The sequence below is a fragment of the Trichechus manatus genome, unplaced genomic scaffold (genome assembly GCF_000243295.1).
Source record: "Trichechus manatus latirostris isolate Lorelei unplaced genomic scaffold, TriManLat1.0 scaffold00002, whole genome shotgun sequence".
Classification (NCBI taxonomy): Eukaryota; Metazoa; Chordata; class Mammalia; order Sirenia; family Trichechidae; genus Trichechus; species Trichechus manatus.
In genome coordinates this window covers 42,544,750-42,566,622 of record NW_004443938.1, presented here as the reverse complement: position 1 = coordinate 42,566,622, position 21,873 = coordinate 42,544,750, and the positions used below count along the sequence as shown (strand labels likewise).

The 21,873-nt window shown below is 35.8% G+C and overlaps 1 protein-coding gene across 4 annotated transcripts in view; it reads right to left on the bottom strand.

Moving 5' to 3' along the window:
- The window catches only part of MED23 (mediator complex subunit 23), a 56,074-nt gene that overhangs the window by 23,203 nt on the left and 10,998 nt on the right, over window positions 1–21,873 (bottom strand). For 3 of the 4 annotated variants that reach the window (XM_004368921.3, XM_023730167.1, XM_023730162.1), the window contains 9 exons: window positions 21,302–21,414; window positions 17,235–17,330; window positions 11,008–11,208; window positions 9,295–9,438; window positions 7,654–7,799; window positions 5,631–5,876; window positions 4,106–4,248; window positions 2,948–3,122; window positions 2,112–2,275 (listed from right to left, as the gene is read on the bottom strand). In XM_004368921.3, the coding sequence (XP_004368978.1) occupies window positions 2,112–2,275; window positions 2,948–3,122; window positions 4,106–4,248; window positions 5,631–5,876; window positions 7,654–7,799; window positions 9,295–9,438; window positions 11,008–11,208; window positions 17,235–17,330; window positions 21,302–21,414 (1,428 nt within the window). The remainder of the gene's footprint in view (window positions 1–2,111; window positions 2,276–2,947; window positions 3,123–4,105; window positions 4,249–5,630; window positions 5,877–7,653; window positions 7,800–9,294; window positions 9,439–11,007; window positions 11,209–17,234; window positions 17,331–21,301; window positions 21,415–21,873) is intronic. The other variant, XM_023730168.1, reaches the window with a different exon arrangement.

The window sequence follows — 21,873 nt, the reverse complement described above, 5'->3', positions numbered from 1 at the left end:
TTTGGGAATATCAGATATATTTCTTTTAAGACTGTAAAGCAATACACAAACACCAGAAGAGAAACTAGATAACTGGGAGCTCCTAAAAATCAAACACTTAAGCTCATCAAAACACTTCACCAAAAGAGTAAAAAGATAACCTATAGACTGGGAAAAAATTTTGGCTACGACAAATCCAATCAGTGTCTAATCTCTAAAATCTACAATATACTGCAAAACCTCAACAACAAAAAGACAAATAACTCTGTTAAAAAAAAGGGCAAAGGATATGAATAGGCACTTCACCAAAGAAGACATTCAGGTGGCTACCAGATATATGAGGAAATGCTCATGATCATTAGCCATTAGAGCAATGCAAATCGAAACTACAATGAGATATCATCTCACCCCAACAAGGCTAGCATTAATCCAAAAAATACAAAATAATAAATGTTGGAGAGGTTGTGGAGAGACTGAAACACTTATACACTGCTGGTGGGAATGTAAAATGGTACAACCACTTTAGAAATCAATCTGGCGCTTCCTTAAAAAGCTAGAAAAAGAAGTGCCATACTATCCAGCAATCTCACTTCTTGGAATATATCCTAGAGAAGTAAGAGCCATCACACAAACAGACATATGCACACCCACGTTCACTGTAGCACTGTTCACAAAAGCAAAAAGATGGAAACAACCTAGGTGCCCATCAATGGACGGATGGATAAACAAATTATGGTATATTCACAAAATGGAATACTATGAAACGATAAAGAACAATCAATCTGCAAAACATCTCATAATACGGAAGAATAACAAAGGCATTACACTGAGTGAAATCAGCCACAAAAGGACAAATATTGTATGAGACCACTACTATAAGAACTCAAGAAAAGGTTTAAACACAGAAGAAAACATTCTTTGATGGTTATAAGGGTGGAGAGAGAGGGAGGGGTATTCACTAACTAGATAGTAGATAAGAATTACCTTAGATGAAGGGAAGGACAACACACAATACAGGGGAAGTCAGCACAACTGAACTAAACGAAAAGAAAAGAAGTTTCCTGAATACAACCAACACTTCAAGGGACAGAGTAGCAGGGGCGGGGGTCTGTGGACCATGGTTTCATGGGACATCTACATAAACTGGCATAACAAAGTTTATAAAGAAAATGTTCTGCATTCCACTTTGGTGACTGGCCAGTGAGCAGCCACCTAAGATGCATCAATTGGTTCCAACCCACCTGAAGCAAACGAGAATGAAGAACACCAAAGACACAAAGAAAATATTAGCCCAAGAGACAGAAAGGGCCACATTAACCAGAGACTCCTTCAGTCTGAGACCAGAAGAACTAGATGGTGCCTGGCTACCACCAATGACCACCCTGACAGGGAATACAACAGAGAGTCCATGAAAGAGCAGGAGAAAAGGGGGGTGCAGAACTCAAATTCTAGTCAAAAGACCAGACTTAATGGTCTGACTGTGATTGGAGGGACCCCAGAACACATGGCCCCCGATTCTCTGTTAGCCCAGAACTGAAACCATTCCCGAAGCCAACTCTTCACACAAAGATTAGCCTGGACTCTAAGACATAAAATGATACTCGTGAAGAGAGTGCTTCTTAACTCAAGTAGATACATGAGACTAAATGGGCAGCTCCTGTCCGGAGACAAGATAAGAAGGCAAAAAGGAACAAGAGCTGGTTTAATGGACATGGGAAATTTGGGGTGGAAAGGAGGAGTGTGCTGTCACATTACAGGGAGAGCAACTAGGATCATATAACAATGTGTGTACAAATTTTTGTATGAGAAACTAAGTTGGACTATAAACTTTCACTTGAAGCACAATTAAAAAAAAAAAAAAAAAGAGAAGAATTTAAAGCAGTCCTGAGACCAAAGGTTTGAGAGCCACTACTCTAAAATTATGTAAGATGGCTGAAACCTGATGCTCACATTTAGTCTCCCAGGAGAACCCACGTTAACAACTGAAATGGTGAAGGTATCAAAACAATAACTGGCTGTTTTAGAACAAATGAAAAGTATCTTTTCAGTATGTTATCACTTTAGTAATCAGTAGAATTGTAGAAAACTTTAATTCATCTTTATTTGTTGTTGTGGGCCACATATTCACATACCTGTTACATGAGTTGCTCTAGCTAAGGTCAATATCAAGGCTCGGTTCAGTTCTTCAGATTCCGCTGACAGCACCGTTTTGGGATCGCTAAGGAAGCGTGTAAACTGTGGCTGTACCTCCGAGCTACCTAATGCTGTTATAAGCCTGAGTGCAGTACTCTCAACACTGAAAGGTGGAAGAACAAAAGAAACGTGAAAAAGTTAAGCTGCAAATAAAATTTCAGCATTATAGAATTCAATTCCAGATTAACTACAATGTAAAAAAATGCAAACTACAAATTCCACCTTCATCAATTAAAAAAAAAAAAAAATTCTTCTTTTGTATGACAATGAAATTTGGCAACTTGCTTTAAAAACCTGAGGTGTCAAATATTGCAGTGAGAGCTGACATTTTTATACATTTGAAAAAGATACCTTGTAGCCTGCAGGACTCAAAATTTTCACCTGGATATATAGCATTTCAAAAATTTAATTTTTCTATTTGAAATATATTTTTACTTAGAGTATAATTAAAATGAGAGGATACTTAATCATAATCTGAAGTATACTGAAATCTAGCAGCATGGTAAAGGGCAAAATTAGAATATAACGACAAAGGCCTTGGAAGTACTAATTCTCAGCCCAAAGATCTTGAAGCAAGGACTCAACTATCTTAATAAGTTTCTATTTAAAAAACTGGACTCCATTTCTTCTTTACAAGAAAAAAAAAAAAAAAACTCCAGAAACAAGAGTTTATATGACAAATCAAGAAGAAAATTATGAGGTAAAAGATTAAGTTCCCCAATGCCAACAAAGTTTCTAATAAATCTTAAGGAGAGACAGTTTCCAATGGACTTACCAAAGATGAAGCTGGTTCTGGTTGGTTTGTGCAACCGCAGCCAAAGTATGAAGATGACTCAGGAGCTGAACTCTGTAATGAGGCTGAATGTGGTGCATCCGGTAGCTAAACATCTCAAGAAGTGTGTGTAAGATCCCCCACGCATGAGACTTGAAAACAGTTGGCAAAAGCTGACCTTGAGGAACAAGACAATTTAAAATTTAAAAGCTCTGCATTAAAAGACATTTGAAGAAAAGTCACACTGAGTAAAATGTATGCAGAGATTTGACCATGAAATATACTCTCCATAATTTCTACTTTACATATAAGAAAAACATACAGATCCTAATTATAATACCAAGTTTGCTTTTTGTTTTTTCCTGAAATTTGACAATACTCAAGTTCATTTGGAGAAATAAAACAAGAGGCGAGATATAAAAAAAATTGCTCTACCTTTCCTCACTTCTCAGTTATCTTTTAAATTATTGTTATAAAGTGAATGTTCCCAACTGTCCGAAGCATGCAGATCCCTTTTTAACATAAAAAAATTGCATCACACCTGCCCTTGTTCTGTCCTCCCTTCCCAGAAAGTTATATGCAACTCTGAATTATCTGGGAGAAAGAGTAACTGTGGTTAAAGTTAACATTATACTGTACTGGTGAAAAGTTAGAGTTACCATGAATCATAAAAACACTTGCATGTCAGAAATTATCCATTGTTTAAAACTGCATAATACCCAGCAGACACTATAATGTGTCTTCTGCAGTGCAGACATACTCCTTCCCTACTGCCAGTCCCAGCAGAGGAGAGCACTGCTGCCCTGGGGTGAACCAGTAGCAGACACATAGCAGAGGAGGCAAATGGGATTGTGGACTCTTACATGAGGACAGGGACCATGTCTATTCTGCTCACTGCATCCTCAGAACCTAGCACTGTGCCCTTTTCTTACCACTCAAGAAATTCACTCTCTTGACTCTCACACTTCCTATTGCTCTTTTTTGCTTTATTTTTTCTATAACACTTACCACCTTCTGAATACTACATATTTCACTTATTTACTTTGTTGATTGCCTGTCCTCCTCATTAGCATGTAAGCTCCGTGATGGCAGTGATTAGACAAGTATGTGCTGAATTAACGAACAGGTTAACAGTTACAAGCACCAGAAAATTTGTCTTACTGATAAATCCTTTGATGCCCAAAGATTCTATTTCCATATAGACCAATAAACGACTGTAAGTTTCTACTAGGGCTGGAGCCAAGGCCACACTGGACTTTGCATGAGCAAGTTTTATCACCCTGGTTGCAATGCTGTGAATAAGGCTGAGGAGAAATAAAAGGGTAGAAAATAAAAATTTATATTTTTGGCATAAATACAGGGGTTACTCTACTTATGGGTAACTTATTCAGTATAAATCTAAACTTAAATGGTTAAAATGAAGCTGATGCACTTAACGTATTTAAATTGTGCAGTAAACTTGCTAGTGATGCACTGTACAACCTGAGATTACCGTATTTTTTCACAAATAACGTGCCCATGTAAATAACGCACCCACACATATAATGCACACAGTGTCTAGGAAAATAATGTGCAAGGGGGTTGTGAGGTTGGCAAAACACATATAACGCACACGTTATTTTCGTAAAAATACGGTAACTCTGGTTTTTATGGGACTTTAAATGTGCACCAGGATCTGCCTGCTCATGGAAGAACAAAATGTGAGTACAACTCATACACATACTTGAGTGATTTAGTCTGTTTTTCTTTTTCATATATGGAACTACAACCATTTGCAATACTAAAAAACTTAAGTCACAGAATTACTTAAATCATTGCAAAGACCTAAATGTTAGGTTCCAACATGGCTTTCCTCAGATCTGTCATGCATGCAAGTAACACACATCTAATTCTATCAGTGTTTAATTTACTATTTGAAAAGGAGTGTGGCTCTTCTAGAACTGATGTCCCACCTGGAGGCCCACAGATGCAGTCTCGTTGTCCCACATGGTGTTTTTAAGTTTGAGCCATATTTAAAAGCTGAAAGATTACAAATAAATTTGGATTTCCAGCCCTTCTTGCAAAAAGTCAGAAAATCTAGCTATACTAGTCCACATTCCTATATTACAGAAATGAGCTAAAGTGGCAGCATCAGAATATGAGCTCTGCATGCCTCAGCCGACCTCAGTTCTCTCCATACACGCATGCTTCCATGGGCACATACACCTGGACCCTCAGTCAGCACCACGCTTTGTTAATTTACATCACTAGCCTGGTCCCTGTAGGCACCTGAGGTTCTAGAATCACACTCAACAGAGCCTTTTCTGTCTTTTAGAAACCATAACATTCAAATCTAAAAGCCTTCCGTGTGTAAGCAATACAGTATTGCAGTGTAAGTCCATGTTTGTTAAAAAAAAAAACCAAAACATATTTATATACTTACACAAAGGAAAAGACATTCAGAATATACACAAAAATTTTATAGTCTGTCTTTCTCGTGGAGGGATTATGGCAATTATCATTTTCTTGGGGTTTATTTGTATATTCTAGAATTCCTACAACAAACAATATTCATTTTTATAACAAAATAAATGTAACTATTTCAAAAATGCACCTAGCCATAAAATATACACACAAAGTCATGAAATCAAGGTCTATACTAATAGCGATTTCTTGACATGAGACCAAATAAATAAAAAGGACATACCTCATTTTGGCATGAACTGTCAGTGAATCCAGAAGGTTCATTGGTAAGGGAGTAATAGATCCTGAAGCCACACAGCTCGTTCCAGGGAGAGGTATCCTCATAATTCCATTTCCATAAATAGTTTCTACCAGAGCTCCCATGGGTAATGTAAAACATTCTGAATTTGTAGAATACGCATTACACAACAGGGCAATCTTGTAGTCATTCATCTGTAAACTTTTATTTCTCAGACTCTGTTGTAGGAACCTAAAAATTCCAGATAATTAAACAGAAAAAATACAAATTATTTCCATCAAGCTAACTTGCATTTTTTTTTAAAAAGTATAAATTTATGCTAATACTATCTTTATCCTTATAGGCATTATAGTTTCTGCCCAAAATGTAGAGTGGAAACACATGTACAAATTTGGGTAGCATTTCAGAAAAAAGTTAATACAAGTTAACAATAATGAGTATTTGGTAAGTATGTACTATATATGCAGGATTGTATTAGGCTACTGTTCAGAGAATGAAGAAATAATTCACAAATTCATGAACTAGGTTTTTGTTTATCTATGTACTTAAGCACAACAATATGCCTTGATTACAGATGTCACTATGAAAAGATAATCATAAGTGGGCGTCTCATATAATGAAGGCCAAATGAAATGTGAAGTTATCATTTTCCTTGGGTTTATCTGAATATTCTAGAATGCCTAAAATAAACACTATTCATTTTTGTGAAAAAAATAAATGTAATTATTTAAAAAATGTACCTAGCCATAAAATATATTCTACAGTCTCCTATAAATAGATCTGGCAGTCCTTTATAGAAGTCTAGGTGGTAAGTTCAGCTATTTCCAGCACCTCTGACTGAAGCACAGGTCTACCTGAGAAGGACATCTTCTCTGAGTAGTCACAACTTCGTTATTGTTGTTAGGTGCCATCAAGTCAGTTCAAACTCACAGCCACCCTATGTACAACAGAACGAAACACTGCCCGGTCCTGAGCCATCCTCACAATTGTTGTTACGCTTGAGCCCACTGCTGTAGACACTGTGTCAATCCACCTCGTTGAAGGTCTTCCTCTTTTTCGCTTACCACATACTTTACCAAGCATGATGTCCTTCTCCAGGGACTGGTGCCTCCTGATAACATGTCCAAAGACGTGAGATGAAGTCTCATTATCCTCACTTCTAAGGAGTATTCTGGCTTTACTTCTTCCAAGACAGATTTGTTTATTCTTTGACTGTCCACGGTATATTCAATATTCTTCACCAACACCATAATTCAAAGGTATCAATTCTTCTTCGTTCTTCCTTATTTGTTGTCCAGCTTTCACATGCATATGACGCGACTGAGAACACCATAGCTTGGGTCAGGCGCACCTTAGTCCTCAAAGTGACATCTTTGCTTTTTAACACTTTAAAAGGTCTTTTGCACTAGATTTGTCCAATGCAATATGTTATCTGATTTCTTCACTACTACTGAAGGCTGCAGTCTTTGATCTTCATCAGTAAGTGCTTCAAGTCCCCTTCACTTTCAGCAAGCAAGGTTGTGTCATCTGCATAACGCAGGCTGTTAATGAGTCTTCCTCCAATCCTGATGCCCCGTTCCTCCAAAGTCACAACTTTGGAGAAGACGAAAAGGAATATGCCAGCCAGATCAGCTCAATCAATCCTGGCAGCCCATGGAGTGAAAGATATCTCAGTAAAATCATCTCAAATCTCAAACACTTAAGAAATTTTGAAACATTTTCACATACTCTTGGAAATTAATAACTTTAATTGAAGTACAACATGTAAAGATTGGCCTTGAAAATAAAAAAAATAAACACACACACAGATTTACCTTCCAGATGTTTTCTGATGCAGGCATTAGTTGCTCAGTTTTCTCTTGTTACAGTACACACATTAAATGTTTAGTCTCTTCCCCAGTGGGGGTAGGGGTATTCCCAAACTTTACGCTAATACTGTGATCAATATTAGATTACAATTCCTATCTATTGAACAAGAAAATTAGCTGTCAAGCTGCAAATAACTTACTCATGGTGAAGCTTTAGGGAATGAGGTATTGGAATCTGTAGCTTGGAGTTGTCATTTTGGGCTTTTCTATTCAGATGAATCCAAATGCAAGTCATTGCAAAGGCATGAGTTGACTGGGGTTTGTTAATATCAGGAACTGGGATACACTGAAAAATAACAACTTGCATTTTATAAAAATATAGAAGAATTAATCTATTTCTGATATACATATCTTCTAAAAAATCCTATATTAATTTAACTCCAATAGTTCTTTGACTATTTAACAATACATATCAGAAGGTCTAACACCATAAAATATTGATACAATTATAAGGCCATGTTTTTACTTGCAGAAACTAAAAGAAATTCACAGGTGCTTAGTCAAGCTTTTCCTGCTATCACAGAGCATTTGCTAACAAAAATGATTTTTAAATGGCAAGTTTTTCCAAAATCATCAACTATACATTTTGAAAAAGACATCAACTTTTATAAAAAATAATAAAGCAATACAGATTTTCAAATATTCATCATACTGAGGGATGCCATGACTTATTTTTCAGAGAAATGCTAAGGTTAAGTCTCTAAGAATTTTTTATATAAATTATCCCAGATCAATGATTTATTCTTTTAAATATCTTGGAAAAAACTAGCAACACTTATTTCAAATTCCTTAATTCAACACCTTCAAAAAATTACCCACCCATCTCTTTTCTACTGATTAGTATTTAAGAATCTAAAGCGAACTGGATTGGGTGTGGAAAAAAAAAAAGTTCCTAATATATGAATTCTGCCATAACTCTTTCATCAAAAAAAAAAAGATAAAGTGTTTAACTTCCTTCATATTTATTTGTTATTGTTTTATAATTAAACACATTGTTGGAAAATCTTACTGAATGTGAAAGATATACTATAAACATATGGAATTTCTAAAAGCCTCATACATGCTTTTCAAGAATATATAAAAATTGAAGAAATATATAATCTAAGTAACTTTCGTTAAGCATACTGAATATTGACGGGTGATATGACATGGTGTCTAGAATTTGCATTAAAATTGTCCATCATTAATAAAAAGATGGGGACAAAAGAGACAAGAAGAATATTTCTTGGTGATGGGTACATGGGGTTTACTATTCTAGTGACTCTACTTTTTATTATGTTTAAAAATTTCCATAATAAAATGTTTCTTAAAAGATATCAATTATCAAAATATATCACATTTTACTCAAACATCTTATATAATGAGACACTGGGGGGACATGCTGAGACTCAACTGGCAGACTAACAAAATATATATGAACAGACACTGTTGTTACTTGGCATTCAGTGCCGTGTATAGATTAAAACAGCTTTCATGCTTTTTGAAATGATAGATCTACTTAGAATATAGAGAAAGAGCTTGTATACAATGTCCAATTGTAACTTAGGATAAACTTTAGAAACAACCTAGTTCAATTTCTTCATCTTCCATGAAAGGAAACAAATGTCAAGAAAGACTGAATGTCCGTCCCATGATGATGGTTAGTTACAAAACTGGGGAAAAGAACTCAAGTTTCAAGCCTCCAAATCCAGTGGTCTTTTCACAAAATCACACAAAAACCCTTCAACATAAATTAGACGTAATTCACTCATCTCATTGTTCAACTATTCAATAAAACTTACTTCTTTCTCTGGGTACAGAAGGTCAAAAAGCTTCATAACAGGAAGAAAATCTGCTAGTGCATTTTTCTGAATACTTCCAGAAATGAATTGCAGAAGAACCCACATCAGATGATCTCTGCCTTTAATAAGTCCTCGCCCTGCTAACTGTAAAAGATGTTTAAATATACATCTATATATGGCTAGTCAAAAGACAGGAATGTAGGAAAGTTAAAAAAAAAAAAAAAAAGAGAGAGAAATCCTCGTTTCTGCTCTCACCAAGTCGACATCTAATTTTGACATTTAGTTATTACATAATTTCAATGAACGGCGTATCAAGCAGAGATTTTTAATTATTTTTTATATCATATGTACATACGGATTTCCTCCGTCTCAAAAAACAGCTATACATATAAAAAGTTCAGTGTTTTAGAACATAATTAATGGACATAATTATTATGTATGAGAATCAAGTTTAATATGGTATCATTTTGACTAAAAATATCTCATCAAAACACGGAATATTTTATTATTCCAGAAGGGTTTATTTTATTTTATTCTAAATTCTTAAGCATTGCTTATTATATATTGTCCACTTGTATTTCCTCTTTTGGACTCACCTATCCATTCACTGCCAAAGCAGAAAACCGTGAGTCACTTCTTCTATTATCTGTCAGTTATCAAGGCCTATATTAACATCTTTGGCATAACTGGTATCTGGATCTTCCTCTCAGCCCTTGTTCAGGTCTTTAGCATTTTTGATCTGGACCACTGCAGTATCTCCTTTACTAATATCCTTAATATCCTCTGGTTTTGCCTCTATCCATCTCCACACCACCATCTTCCCACACACCTGACCATTTGCAGTGATTTTTCCAACTTACATATAATGATGTCATCTCTCTCCTCAAGGCCTCCAAAAGAAAATCTAAGTTCCCTGAAACAAACGCCTGACAGTAGAAAGTTCTCTGTCTCTTCCTGCCTTTCTTACCTCACCAAGACTTTTCCTCATATTTTTTATGCTAGTTGTCACAGATCTCTGTTCTTTTCCACATGATTTTACTGCTAGGGAAACACGTTCCTATTTTTCCCCCTTGGCAAACTTCTATTTGTCCTTCAAGTATTAGCTTAAAGATCTCTTTGATAAAACCATGCCTGACTTCTTTGATTCCAACTCATGGTGACCCCATATGTTCAGAGTAGAACCACTCCATAGGGTTTTGAAAGTTGTGGCCTTTTGGAAGCAGATCACCAGGTCTGTCTTCCGAGGGGCTTCTGAGTGGCTTTGAACTGCCAAACTTTCGCTACTGTCAAGCACTTAACCATCTGCATCACCCAGTGACTCCCCAGATTTCTTTAATGGAAATTATTCCCCTCCATTTCTACTGCAGGGAAACATACTGCTAGTATGGCAAGGGTTTTATTTTAATCGAATTGTTTATACATATATCTTCCCCTCTAGTAGAGGGCTCCTTGAGGGTACATATAGTGCCTTTTCATCTTGTATCCTCTGGTTTTTGCACTATGAGTATGCAGGATGAATGAATGAATCCTGTTTTTACAGTGACAAGAGGGTGAAAAAATAAGAAAGTATAAAAGCACTGAACAGGACAGAAATAAAGGATCAGAACCTTTGGCACTGTCAAAATGAAATCAGTAGGCAATGCCCATACCAGTCTAAAACATACTAATCAACAAGGGAAGTGTCCCTGACTGAAAGAAAGAGTTAGTACATACCTTCTGATGAAGAGAAAGAACCATATGTGGAAAACTTGCAAACTGGAAAAGTACAAAGAAAATGAGCTGACTCGAGAGATGCTGCCACAGGAGTTGGCTTGTTCCCCCATCGTCGAACTTCTCCTCGGTTTCGGATCGCTCCATGGCATAAACCACCAGATCCACCAGCTGGTCCTCCAGCACAGGGCAGCGCTGCTTGTGCTGTAGGGCAGAGATTAAATACAGTATTCCAAAAGCCTCCAGGTTAGTTTCAGAAGTTACCAGTTAATGAGTATTAATTGTAACAAGAGGCTGGGAAGCATGGAATGAAGTTGAACTTAAGAAGTTAAAGTTAGGCTTAGTCCATTAAAGCTGCATCATGTTAAATTATCACAGAGGATGAGTTTCATTAAAAAATTATTTTTTCAGCTCTCTCACAAAACAGACTTTCCATTAACTTTGACTTCCACTCCAGGTATTATTGTGTCAATTTGACAAAGGGCCATGCACATTAGAAAATTTTGCTATTTATCCTTTGAAAAAAGATAACATTTTTAAAAGGCATGGAAAACAAATGTGGCAGTATTATTCCACAATCTCACCCAAAATATGAAAATCTTGGATTTCTAGGGATCAAATATTGTGAGAGGAGAGCAAATAAAGGAGTGTGTAAATCTATTTATTTTAAAGTAAACACAACAAGTTTACACTAACTTTATATATGAGGTATTCCTAAATAGCTGCCAGATTATTCAATGTCTGTTTCTCCATCTGTGGTATTGATCATAATACCCCCAACACTGAAATGGAAACATCCTCTGTGCAAAACAAAAAAAAAACAAAAAAACAAAAACTGATCTCAAAGTTAATCTCTACTCTTCCCTCTTGGAAGCCAAACATAATGCAGCTTTAATTTAAAATTAGACTATTTTCAAACCTAAAACAAGAAAAAGAATTGAGTTTAAACACTAAAAATGAAAATGCAACTTCCCTTTCTAGAGGCAAAAAGATCTGTGCTTTTTAAAGTGATTTTAAAAAGTGTATTTTTGACGAAAGAAATATGTTAAGCCATATTTTGAGCCATTTTCATATTTCCTTTATAAATATGCTATATGACTTAGTAGCCAGGCAGTTGGAAGCCTTTCCAGTGAATACAATTACTAATATAGATGCTTTCCCCCTAAACTTTAGATGTGATTATTTAGTCTTTTGCCATGAAAAAGGGATATGATTTCTCCAAATTTAGGGAAAAAATGCAAAATGGGGACGAATTTGGAAAAAATAAAACATAATGAATAGCATCCCCTCTTTTGCATGCTCTTTGCCAGCTTCAAACTTGTAAAGCTTCAATATAGCTGCACTTCCTTAAAGCATGCAAATAAAACAAACATCTAACCAAAACAGGAAGCATCAATGGTTATTTCATATTTTTTCCATAAACACAATGCCATGATCACAGTTCAACCACATTACAGGTTTACAGATAGCAATATTAACACCACCAGTTGAGACTACAGTTGTTTTTCCTCCAAATGTAATTATCATTATGAAGCAGAGCAAAGTGCAACAGACAACACTACAGACTATTTCTTAAATCAGCATGCAAAACTACTTTGTACAGGGCTTGAAATTCACTAGTTCTGCCAACCACCAACAACCTAAGAAATGCGTCAGACAACACAAATTTAGAGTGAGATCAAAGTATACAAGAGTCAGAAAAATTTGTGAAAAGAAGTAAAGCCAGGATTTCCAGTAGGAATTTGTCACTAGTGATGGGTATTTGCTTCTAGTTTGGAAACTAACTAATTTGCCATCTATTCCTCCCTCCATGATGGTCTTCTACCAATCTCCTTCAGGAAAAAAGAGCAAACTAAATAAAATTGCTTTTTAGCCCCTGAGTCATTTTGGGGTTTTCCTTTTTAGTATCAGTTATTTATTTTTTAAAAAATGGATTTCCACCTACATATTTTCAGAGGTGTAGTGATGAAGAGGTAACCCAAAATATATTGAGATTTTCACAAAGCAAGCACCAGGAAATTTACAGTTAAAGCTGATGAACTTTCAATATATGCAATGGCTCAAATTACACCCAAATTTTCTGCAAAGTATTAAATCAGCCAGGAATCTCTGATGCCTAACACCGTCATGTCTGAGGGTAGCAGAACATTTTTCCGATGTGATTTTGATTAAAGCCAAGGATAGGTCTCAAACTAAATTTAGAGATAGCTTAAATATGTTGCTTTGTTTGCCAATTATCAAGTACCAAGAGAGAAAGAAAAGTCTTAAATATAAAATCATCTGTGCTGCTATTTTACTATAAGTTTTGCTTTAGTTTTTAATTTCTAAAAGACAGGGACATTCCAATTTAGACTCTCCTCCACATGAGATTATTTTACGAAGTGGAACAAATGAAAATTTGTGAAGCAATTTAGTGATCTACAAATAAAGGTTAATAAATAAGCAATCACTAGGCTAAGATAACTCCATAAGCCAATGGATACTATATCTGTGGCTATTCACATTTTGCTTTCTGAGAGATTTAGCAAATTTAAGGCTACAAAATACAGGCGTACATAGTCGAATTTGTCAGTTTACATCATACATAGATGTATCTTTCATTAAAACTTGTTTTAACAATAAAAATATCTAAATTTGATATTTTAATAATTCAATTCCTACACAACAGCATAAACTGCATTGGAATCTTATCTTAAATTTTCAGCTTTGATAAAAGCTAAAAATCAGGTCCAAGTCATTAATAGAAATGTTAGCATTAACCCCACGCACACCCGATTTCTTTCCCACCACTATTTCAAATGGCAAATGATAATGCTTTTCATTCTTAGTAACCCATATCCTATATTAAGTGATTTCTGATACTTTTCCTATATCAGTTCTGGTACTGCTTTTGCCATGACATTTTAGCACACTGTACTTAAACCCAAAAAACCAAACCTACTGCCATCAAGTCAATTCCAACTCACAGTGAGTGACCCTGTAGGACAGAGCAGAACTGCTCCATAGGGTTTCCAAGGCTATAAAATCTTTATAGAAGCGACTGCCACATCTTTCTCCCATGGAGCAGCTGGTGGGTTTGAACCACTGACCTTTTGGTTAGCAGCCAAGCACTTAACCATTTCTCCACCAGGGCTCCTTATACTGTTCTTTCAAATTCATTGTTGAGTCGGTTCCAACTCACAGCAACCCTACGGGACAGAGGAGAACTGCCCCATAGGATTTCCAAGGAGTGGCTGGTAGATTTGAACTACTGACCTTTTAATTAGCAGCCAAGCTCTTAACCACTTCTCCACCAGGGCTCCTGTACTGCCTGCTTTGCCACCAGGGCTCCATACTGTACTTATGTGGGCTTAAATTAATTTATATTTTTTATTTCAGTGCTAGAAATCAATATTAAAGCAATACCCTACTTACGACTCACTGGGAAGAAAAATCCCTTTCTATGTCATTTATTCTATTTTCTGCTTTAACCAAGAAGGCTGCCGATTAGAACTGAAGCACTAAGCCAGTTAATATCACTTTCAAAGATGCCTTTCAATGATAAACTGAGTAATTAGCCTAGTACTTTATTGTCTCAGGGTAACCAGAGTTCATCTACCACTATAAGAGTTTAAGGAGTGTATCTGTTCTGTAATACTTTTATTCAGGAGCAAGAACACAAAATCTGTGTAACCAAATCAGATTTTTTCCACTGTGTGTTTAAGTCCAACACTCCACCTTGCTGGTCACAGAACTGGGCTATTTATGACCTTCTGAAAATGACCAATTCTAGGATAAATTATAGCCCAATTCCTACTGGAAAATGCAATGTGCACAGCTCTTAAAAGGTTTCAAGCTTTAAGTAAATTATTGCATTGCTACAGAAAGGACAAGAAAGTATAGTGCAAGATATAGTTCTGTAATGATAAAAGATGTAATAAGATGACTTAGTTATTTTGAATCATATGCTTCTTGTACCGTGTGTTCTCATTTTCTACTCTACGTTCCAGGAAATAAAAATAACATATCAAGTCAATTCAGCATATTATATTCCAACTACAAGTCCCCTCACTACCGACTTTTTATCAAAACAATTACTGATGGATTGTGAATTTTTGACAATGTTTACACTACAGTGGGACCAATACTAATAATGTTCTGTCAGCATTTCCATTATAAACTTTATTTTTTATGGAATTATGTCTTAGTCATAAACTTTTTTTAGGTTGAAACTTGTTATTGAAATGATCAGATCAGAAATACTCTGTTTTGAATTGTTTTGTCTGTTTTGAGTTTGAGTAAAGCTGCCCCCCAAAACAAAAAAGCTAAGGATATCTGGGGGAAGGTACATGCAGCTCAAATGACTATGAGTACAATTAGCCACCAAACTATAAGAACACTGAGTCAGGTATGACTTAAAGTTTATAGCTCATTGCAAAAACTACTTTTAGGACAGCGTAAAGGATTTTTTTCGAAACTGAATACTTACCTCTAACTCAAGTGAAAGTTGATCAGAATTAAATGACTTGGTGTTTAAGATGTTAAATCGACAGATTGTATGAGGTAACTGTCAGATACTGTATGTAGCACGAAGCAGTTTCAATTTCACATGTACAGAGGCTTGTCCAAACGAGGAAACTTGGTAAATTTTTCAGAAGAAAAAACTTAAAATAAGAGATACTGCTACTAGGGTGAGGTTTGGCATGCAAAGTTTCAACACTGAGCAAGTTTTATGGCCAAGCTATATGTCCTTAAAAATAGGGCTTTATAAATGGAAGCACTGGCACAACCTTCACTATAGTATTGCAAACAGTAACGCTATTTTATATAACCTAGACAAGAATGTCTTTTTAAAAAAGAAACGCTGGTCTATTTTAATATGTTGGGCTCAAAAATTTTTAACAAAAATAACTGGAACCACTATTTTGCTTAAAAGCTCAAAGGTGAAAAGTCCTAGAAACAGACTTGGGACTGTATAAGAGTTTGGTTTACAAAGTGTGGCCACAGTGTTCTTCTCCCACCATAGGTGACCTTCCACTGAGAGGAGCTCACTCTAGAGGAGAGCACTTCTGGCAAAGACTGACAAAGAAGGGTGTTTATCAAATAGGTGTGGGGCCACCTAAGAGTGTGACATTTCTTAGTCAATCCCCATGTTTCCAAAAAAGCATTCCCTGGATAACGTTTACCACTCCAACTTTTAAAAGCAGCATATCTCTATTAAAGTGGTTTTTTTTCCTCTTTTTCTTTTTTTAAATTTTTTGTTTTAAGGCAAAGCAACGTAACTATTTGTTGTTGTTGTTGATTTATTTGTTTTAATAGTCTGGAAAGATAAAGGCCACCACAAATCTTTCCATCTCTGAAAATTCAACCAGGCTAGCTTTAGCCCTAAAGTATGAAAAACAGAAAATGGAGTGGGGAGGAAAACCAACCCATCAAAAAATGACAGGCTTTATTGAGTGCCAGGTGTTGTCTCTCTGTTTAAAAAAAAAAAAAAATTAAAAAATTTTTAAAAAAGATAAAAAAAAAAAAAAACAATCCAGCAAAAATAACTCGCACATCCCAAGAAGAAATTTATTTTAGTGGCCTTGGTCTCAGCATGGTCCTGCCAATTTCAAGCCCCGACCATACACGTATTCTCTAAATGGAATCAGTGGCTACAAAGCGGCCAGCGTATCGTTAGTCACAATACAACAGTAAGGTTGTGAACATACCTGAGCAATGTTCAAGGTCTAGAGCATTGGAGGATGGGCAGGACAAGACAGGACAGAACAAAAATAAAGGAAGAAAAAAAGAAAAGACAAAACAGTGACTATGAGGCCAGCCTCAAGGAACCCAGAGTCAGCACAAACCCTCCCACATGTTAAACCACTAAAAACAAAAATCAGCAATGAGGCCACACTGAAGATACCAGGGGTTACAAAAACAGACATCCAAACATACAAAGGAAAAAAAGTCAAAAATTACGGTTAAGTCATGTGTAGGTTTCTCTGGCAAAAGGTATTCTTGAAACTGGCCTTATAGAAAAAAAAGCAATGCAAAATAAACCAACTTTTAAAATACTTCCTTTTCAATTTAAAAATTTTAAAGCAATATATAAATTATAGGAACAATAGAGTTTATAAACCATATATTTAAAAAAAATCACCCAGTAGTTCTTAACTGTTTTGCTCAGTTAGCTACAGCAAAGAAAGGAGAAAAGAACAGTGCAGATTCTATACAGAATTTACTAGGTTTCCAGCACAGTACAGTACCTGCTTATTTAAACCTAGCATATTGCAGACCATATCCCTGGAATAAGGCTGCTCCAATACATATCTCAACAAAGCAGTCTGTGGTTCAAACAGATCCTTTAAAGAAAATAAAGAAAATTATTGCTTCAAGATCAAGGTAAATGTTAATTCAAATTATTTGAAATTGGGATTAAAAAATCCTCTAAAGGCACCTGTTACCTTCACACAGTAGGCAGTTTATCTAGTGGGAAAAAAAAATCATAGGATTTTAGTGCTTTGTCAATTTGTTCAAATCCCACATTTGATAAGTGATGAAACTGAGGTGAAGGGGCTTGCCCAACGTGACACAAAGGGTGCCAGTGAAGATGAAGCTACAGATCTTCCAATCCCCTCACCCTCAGTGCACTCTCCACTCTACTATCCTGAAAATACAAAAGGTTTAAATTTTTTTAATTGTAGAGCCTCACGATGTCAACTTATATAGATTTTGTCTTATGTGATACTGTTTCTTAGACATAAAGAAGCATCATTAAGATCTTTGCTTCCTTTCTGTTACAACTTGACAGTAAACTTTCTAGAAGTGTTTCTAGGCATCTAAGTGTATAATTTCTAGCAAGAAAGTTAAGTTTATAATAAACAATACTAGAAAGCTATACTGAAAACCAAAATCTTTTTCAGAGTTTGCAGCCCTTTTCCAAATGACAGCCTGAAAGGTTATCGATACATCCAACAAAAGAGCTACTATAAGCAATTTTAAGTCAGATTGATCCCCTTTCCCTAGTAAGATTTTCAAAAAGAGCTTTTTGGCTTTAAATATATAAATTTTTAGAGAAGCAGATGAAATCATCACATGCCTGCCTATATTTGTTAATTTAGCTCATCCATATTTAAAATATATTAGTTTTAAAATTTATATCTAAATACATACTAAAATATATTTAGAAAGAATTTATTCTAGTTCATTTTAACTCTTACGTGCATGCTAGACAGCTTTTGATTCATCTAAAGTTTTCCAGGGCACATCATTCACTTCCATCTATGCTGCTGAAGACATAGCATGTTGATATAGTCAACGGAAAGTTTATCTCAAGTACCATTTGCATAATATTAGATTTTTTTTTTTTTAAATTGTCTCTTAGATAGTGGGAAAAAAATCATAGGATTTTAGCGCTCACATTAATTTGTTCACACCCCTGAATTACTAAGGGATGAAAGTGAAGTGAAGGATCTTGCCCAAGGTCACATAAAGGTTAACAGTGAAGATGAATCTAGAATCCAGATCTTCCAACCCCCGCATATCTCCAGTGCACCTTCCATAGATATATAAGGGAATACATACAAGCATACACACACATATATGTATTCCATATGTATATGTGCATATATATGCATATAAAATCAGAATATATATAATCACCTAATGTACTGATCTTTAAAATTATCTGTAAAAGACTGTACAACTGCAATTGTGAGGTAAAAGCTTTAGGAATAATTACTAATTGTGCTAAATTTCTTTACTGTAAAAACAAAAAAAACTACTTGATTCCTATCAGGCTATATCAAAACCCCAATGCCATTGAGTCGGTTCAGACTCATAGCAACCCTGCAGGACAGAGGAGAATTGCCCCATAGGGTTTCCAAGGCTGAAATCTTTATGGAAGCAGACTGCCCCATCTTTCTCCAGCACAGTGGGCTGGTGGGTTTGCACTGCCGACCTTTCCATTAGCAGTTAAGCGCTTAACCACTGCACCACCAGTCTCTCTCAATTCATCCCAGTTACCAGAATGTCTGTACTAGTTTTAAAGGACTCCTTGGGGACATTTTAAAACATAGCAACCAAAGTGCATGCTTTATGTAGAAATTTTTACGGGTCGAGTTGACTTAATGGGCAGTTGAAATAAGAGCAACTATGTCAAAAAAAAGTATCAGTCAAATCAGCAAGACTAATACAACAATTTGGAAGGAGTGGTGTCCCTTAAAACGCATATCAGAATTTCAGTAATCTGAAAAAGCAAGCCCTCCTCCCTTTAGAATTAACTTAGAAATGATGTCAGTTACAGTCACATTAAAGTCTTCAGCATCACTGTAAGAAAAGAAAAGCATTTCCTGCTCAGAATTCTAATCAAAGAGGAATGCAGGTAGTTTCCAATCACTCTCATACAGTGTAAACATAAACACTATTTCCAAATTTGGACAGGACAGATGACAAGGGTTAAGAGTATAGATTCTGGAGTTCAAATCCTGGCTCCACCACTTCCTAAATGTGGGACTTCAGTCAAGTTACTACACGACTCTGTGTCTCAGTTTCATCAATTATGTTATGGAGATAATAGACTGTAGTTAGGAATTACTGCAAAATAATTGGAATAGTGTCTGGCAGATAGTAAGTGCACAATAAGTTAGTTGTTTTCATTATTGCTGCTATCATGGCAATTGTAAATTCCATTCAGTTAACAAATTTTTCACATTCTAAAGTTTTGCTGACTAGCACCATAAAGTCCAGAACTGTCACTTCAGTTTCACTATTTCACCCTTCTCATTTTTGGATGAGTTAATCATTCTGTACATTTTTGACACACAAAAAAAATTTACATGAAAAATATCTAGCACACCTCATGCCCTGCTCACCAGCCCACTCCCAAGAGAATATAATGAAGCTATCAACTGTCTTTATAGGTTTATATCACGTGTTTCATTTTACTGATATTTGAAGATTTTTTCTTTGGGAATTTTCTACTCCACTTTTTAATCTCTCCCCCCTTGTTTTAATCTAAAAAGTGGGAGGCCCACTCTTTCTTCAAATTTTAAGGATACTATACATACATTTTCAGTCCTCACATGTAAACAAAGCACAAAAACAAGGAATTAATTTAAAAATTCAGTTTTCTATCTCCAAGTGCTTTGCCAGAGGTGAACTACTGGAGCATAAACACCTGCCATATCACAAATCACTAGGTATACTTGAATACTGGAATAACATGATAAACCATAAACTACCACTCATTAGATAGAAAATAGTTATAGCCAATTATTGTAACTGATGTCAATAAGTTGTATACCTATAAAAAGTTGAAAAGACAGAAGTTGTATGATAGATATATTTACAACAATGACAAAAAAAGAAGGAGTAGCTGCTGAGACTGCTTAGTACAAACAAAAACTTCATGGGATTTGGCTTCTTGGTTTGGAGATTTAGGGTCACGGTTTCATGGGACATCCCAATTAATTGGCCTAAAACACTTTTAGTGCCTCTGTTCTACCTCCTAGCTCCCTGCAAACTGCCTGGGGTCTTAAAAGCTTGTAAGTGGCCACCCAAGGCATGACAGCTGGTCTCCTTGCCTGGAGCAACAGAGGAGGAAGGAGACTCAAGAATAGGAGGAGGATATGGAATGTGTGGCTAACTGCCTCCATGAACTGCCTCCTTTGCTATGAGATCAGAAGAAATGGATGGTGCTTGGCTACCATTACTGAACATTTTGACCAAACATTCCATAGAAAAATTCTGATCAAAATGGGGAAAATATAGAAGCAAATTTCAAATTCTCAGGGACTCCAGACTTTCTGGAGACATGGGGCTGGATGAACCCCTGAAATTATTGTCCAGAGATGATCTGCAAAAATTAAACCAAAAATATCCCCTGAAGTCTTCTTAAAACCAAGTAACAGTTCTGCTAAACTAGTAAAAAATATCGGCCTTGAGCATTATGCTCTTTTGAGAGCTATCTATATGGGATCAAAGTGACAATAGCAACTTGAAAGATTAGCTAGGAACCTCAGTGGGCAGGGAGTCTATGTTAACGGGGGAGAACAACTCTGAAAAGGGAGGTGAGAACGGTTGCACAACTTGAAGAATGTAATCAATGTCACTGAATTGTACACGTAAAAATGGTTGAATTGGCATATGTTTTGCTGTGTATAGTCTCAACAACAATAACAGAATAAATTTTTTAAAAAACACAAAATGGATTAAGGACTTAAAAAAATTTACTTCCTGAGACTATGAAGATACAATCTGGCATCACACATCTTATAATCCAGGATGAATACTGTCAGATGAAGTAAAAGTCTCATTATATTTAGTAATATACCTTATCATATGGCAAAAGGCCTTTCAAAGGAAAACGAAGAGTTGCAGGATCCAGTTTCCATGAGTTACAAATGGCGCCTGAGTTATTTACAACGGGCAGAAGACTACAACGACCTGTAAGTATTAAAAAAAAAATAAAATGTCTTCAAGTAAATGTGAACACAGCATGCCAGGTTCAGCATAGATAGTCTTTAAATATTTGTAGAGTGAATGAAGGATCAGGTAGACACAAGATGGAAGTTTGGGAGTTTTCCTTGATTATTTTTAGTCCAGATGGTTAGGGACCAGTTTATATAGGCCTTTCAAACTCAAAAATGTTTCCATTTTGTCCAAGTGTCTAGGGCAGGGGTCAGCAAATCACAATCCATGGGCCAAATCCAGCCAACCACCTGTTTTTGTAAAGTTTTACTGGAACACAGTTGTTTCTGCACTAAATGGCAGAGCTGAGTAGCTGCAAGACTGTATACCCACAAAGTTGAAAATATTTACTATATGGCCCTTTATAGAAAAAGTATGCAGACCCCTTGTACAGAGTCAAGATGATTAACTATAGGCAGGATACCCCAGAGGCCT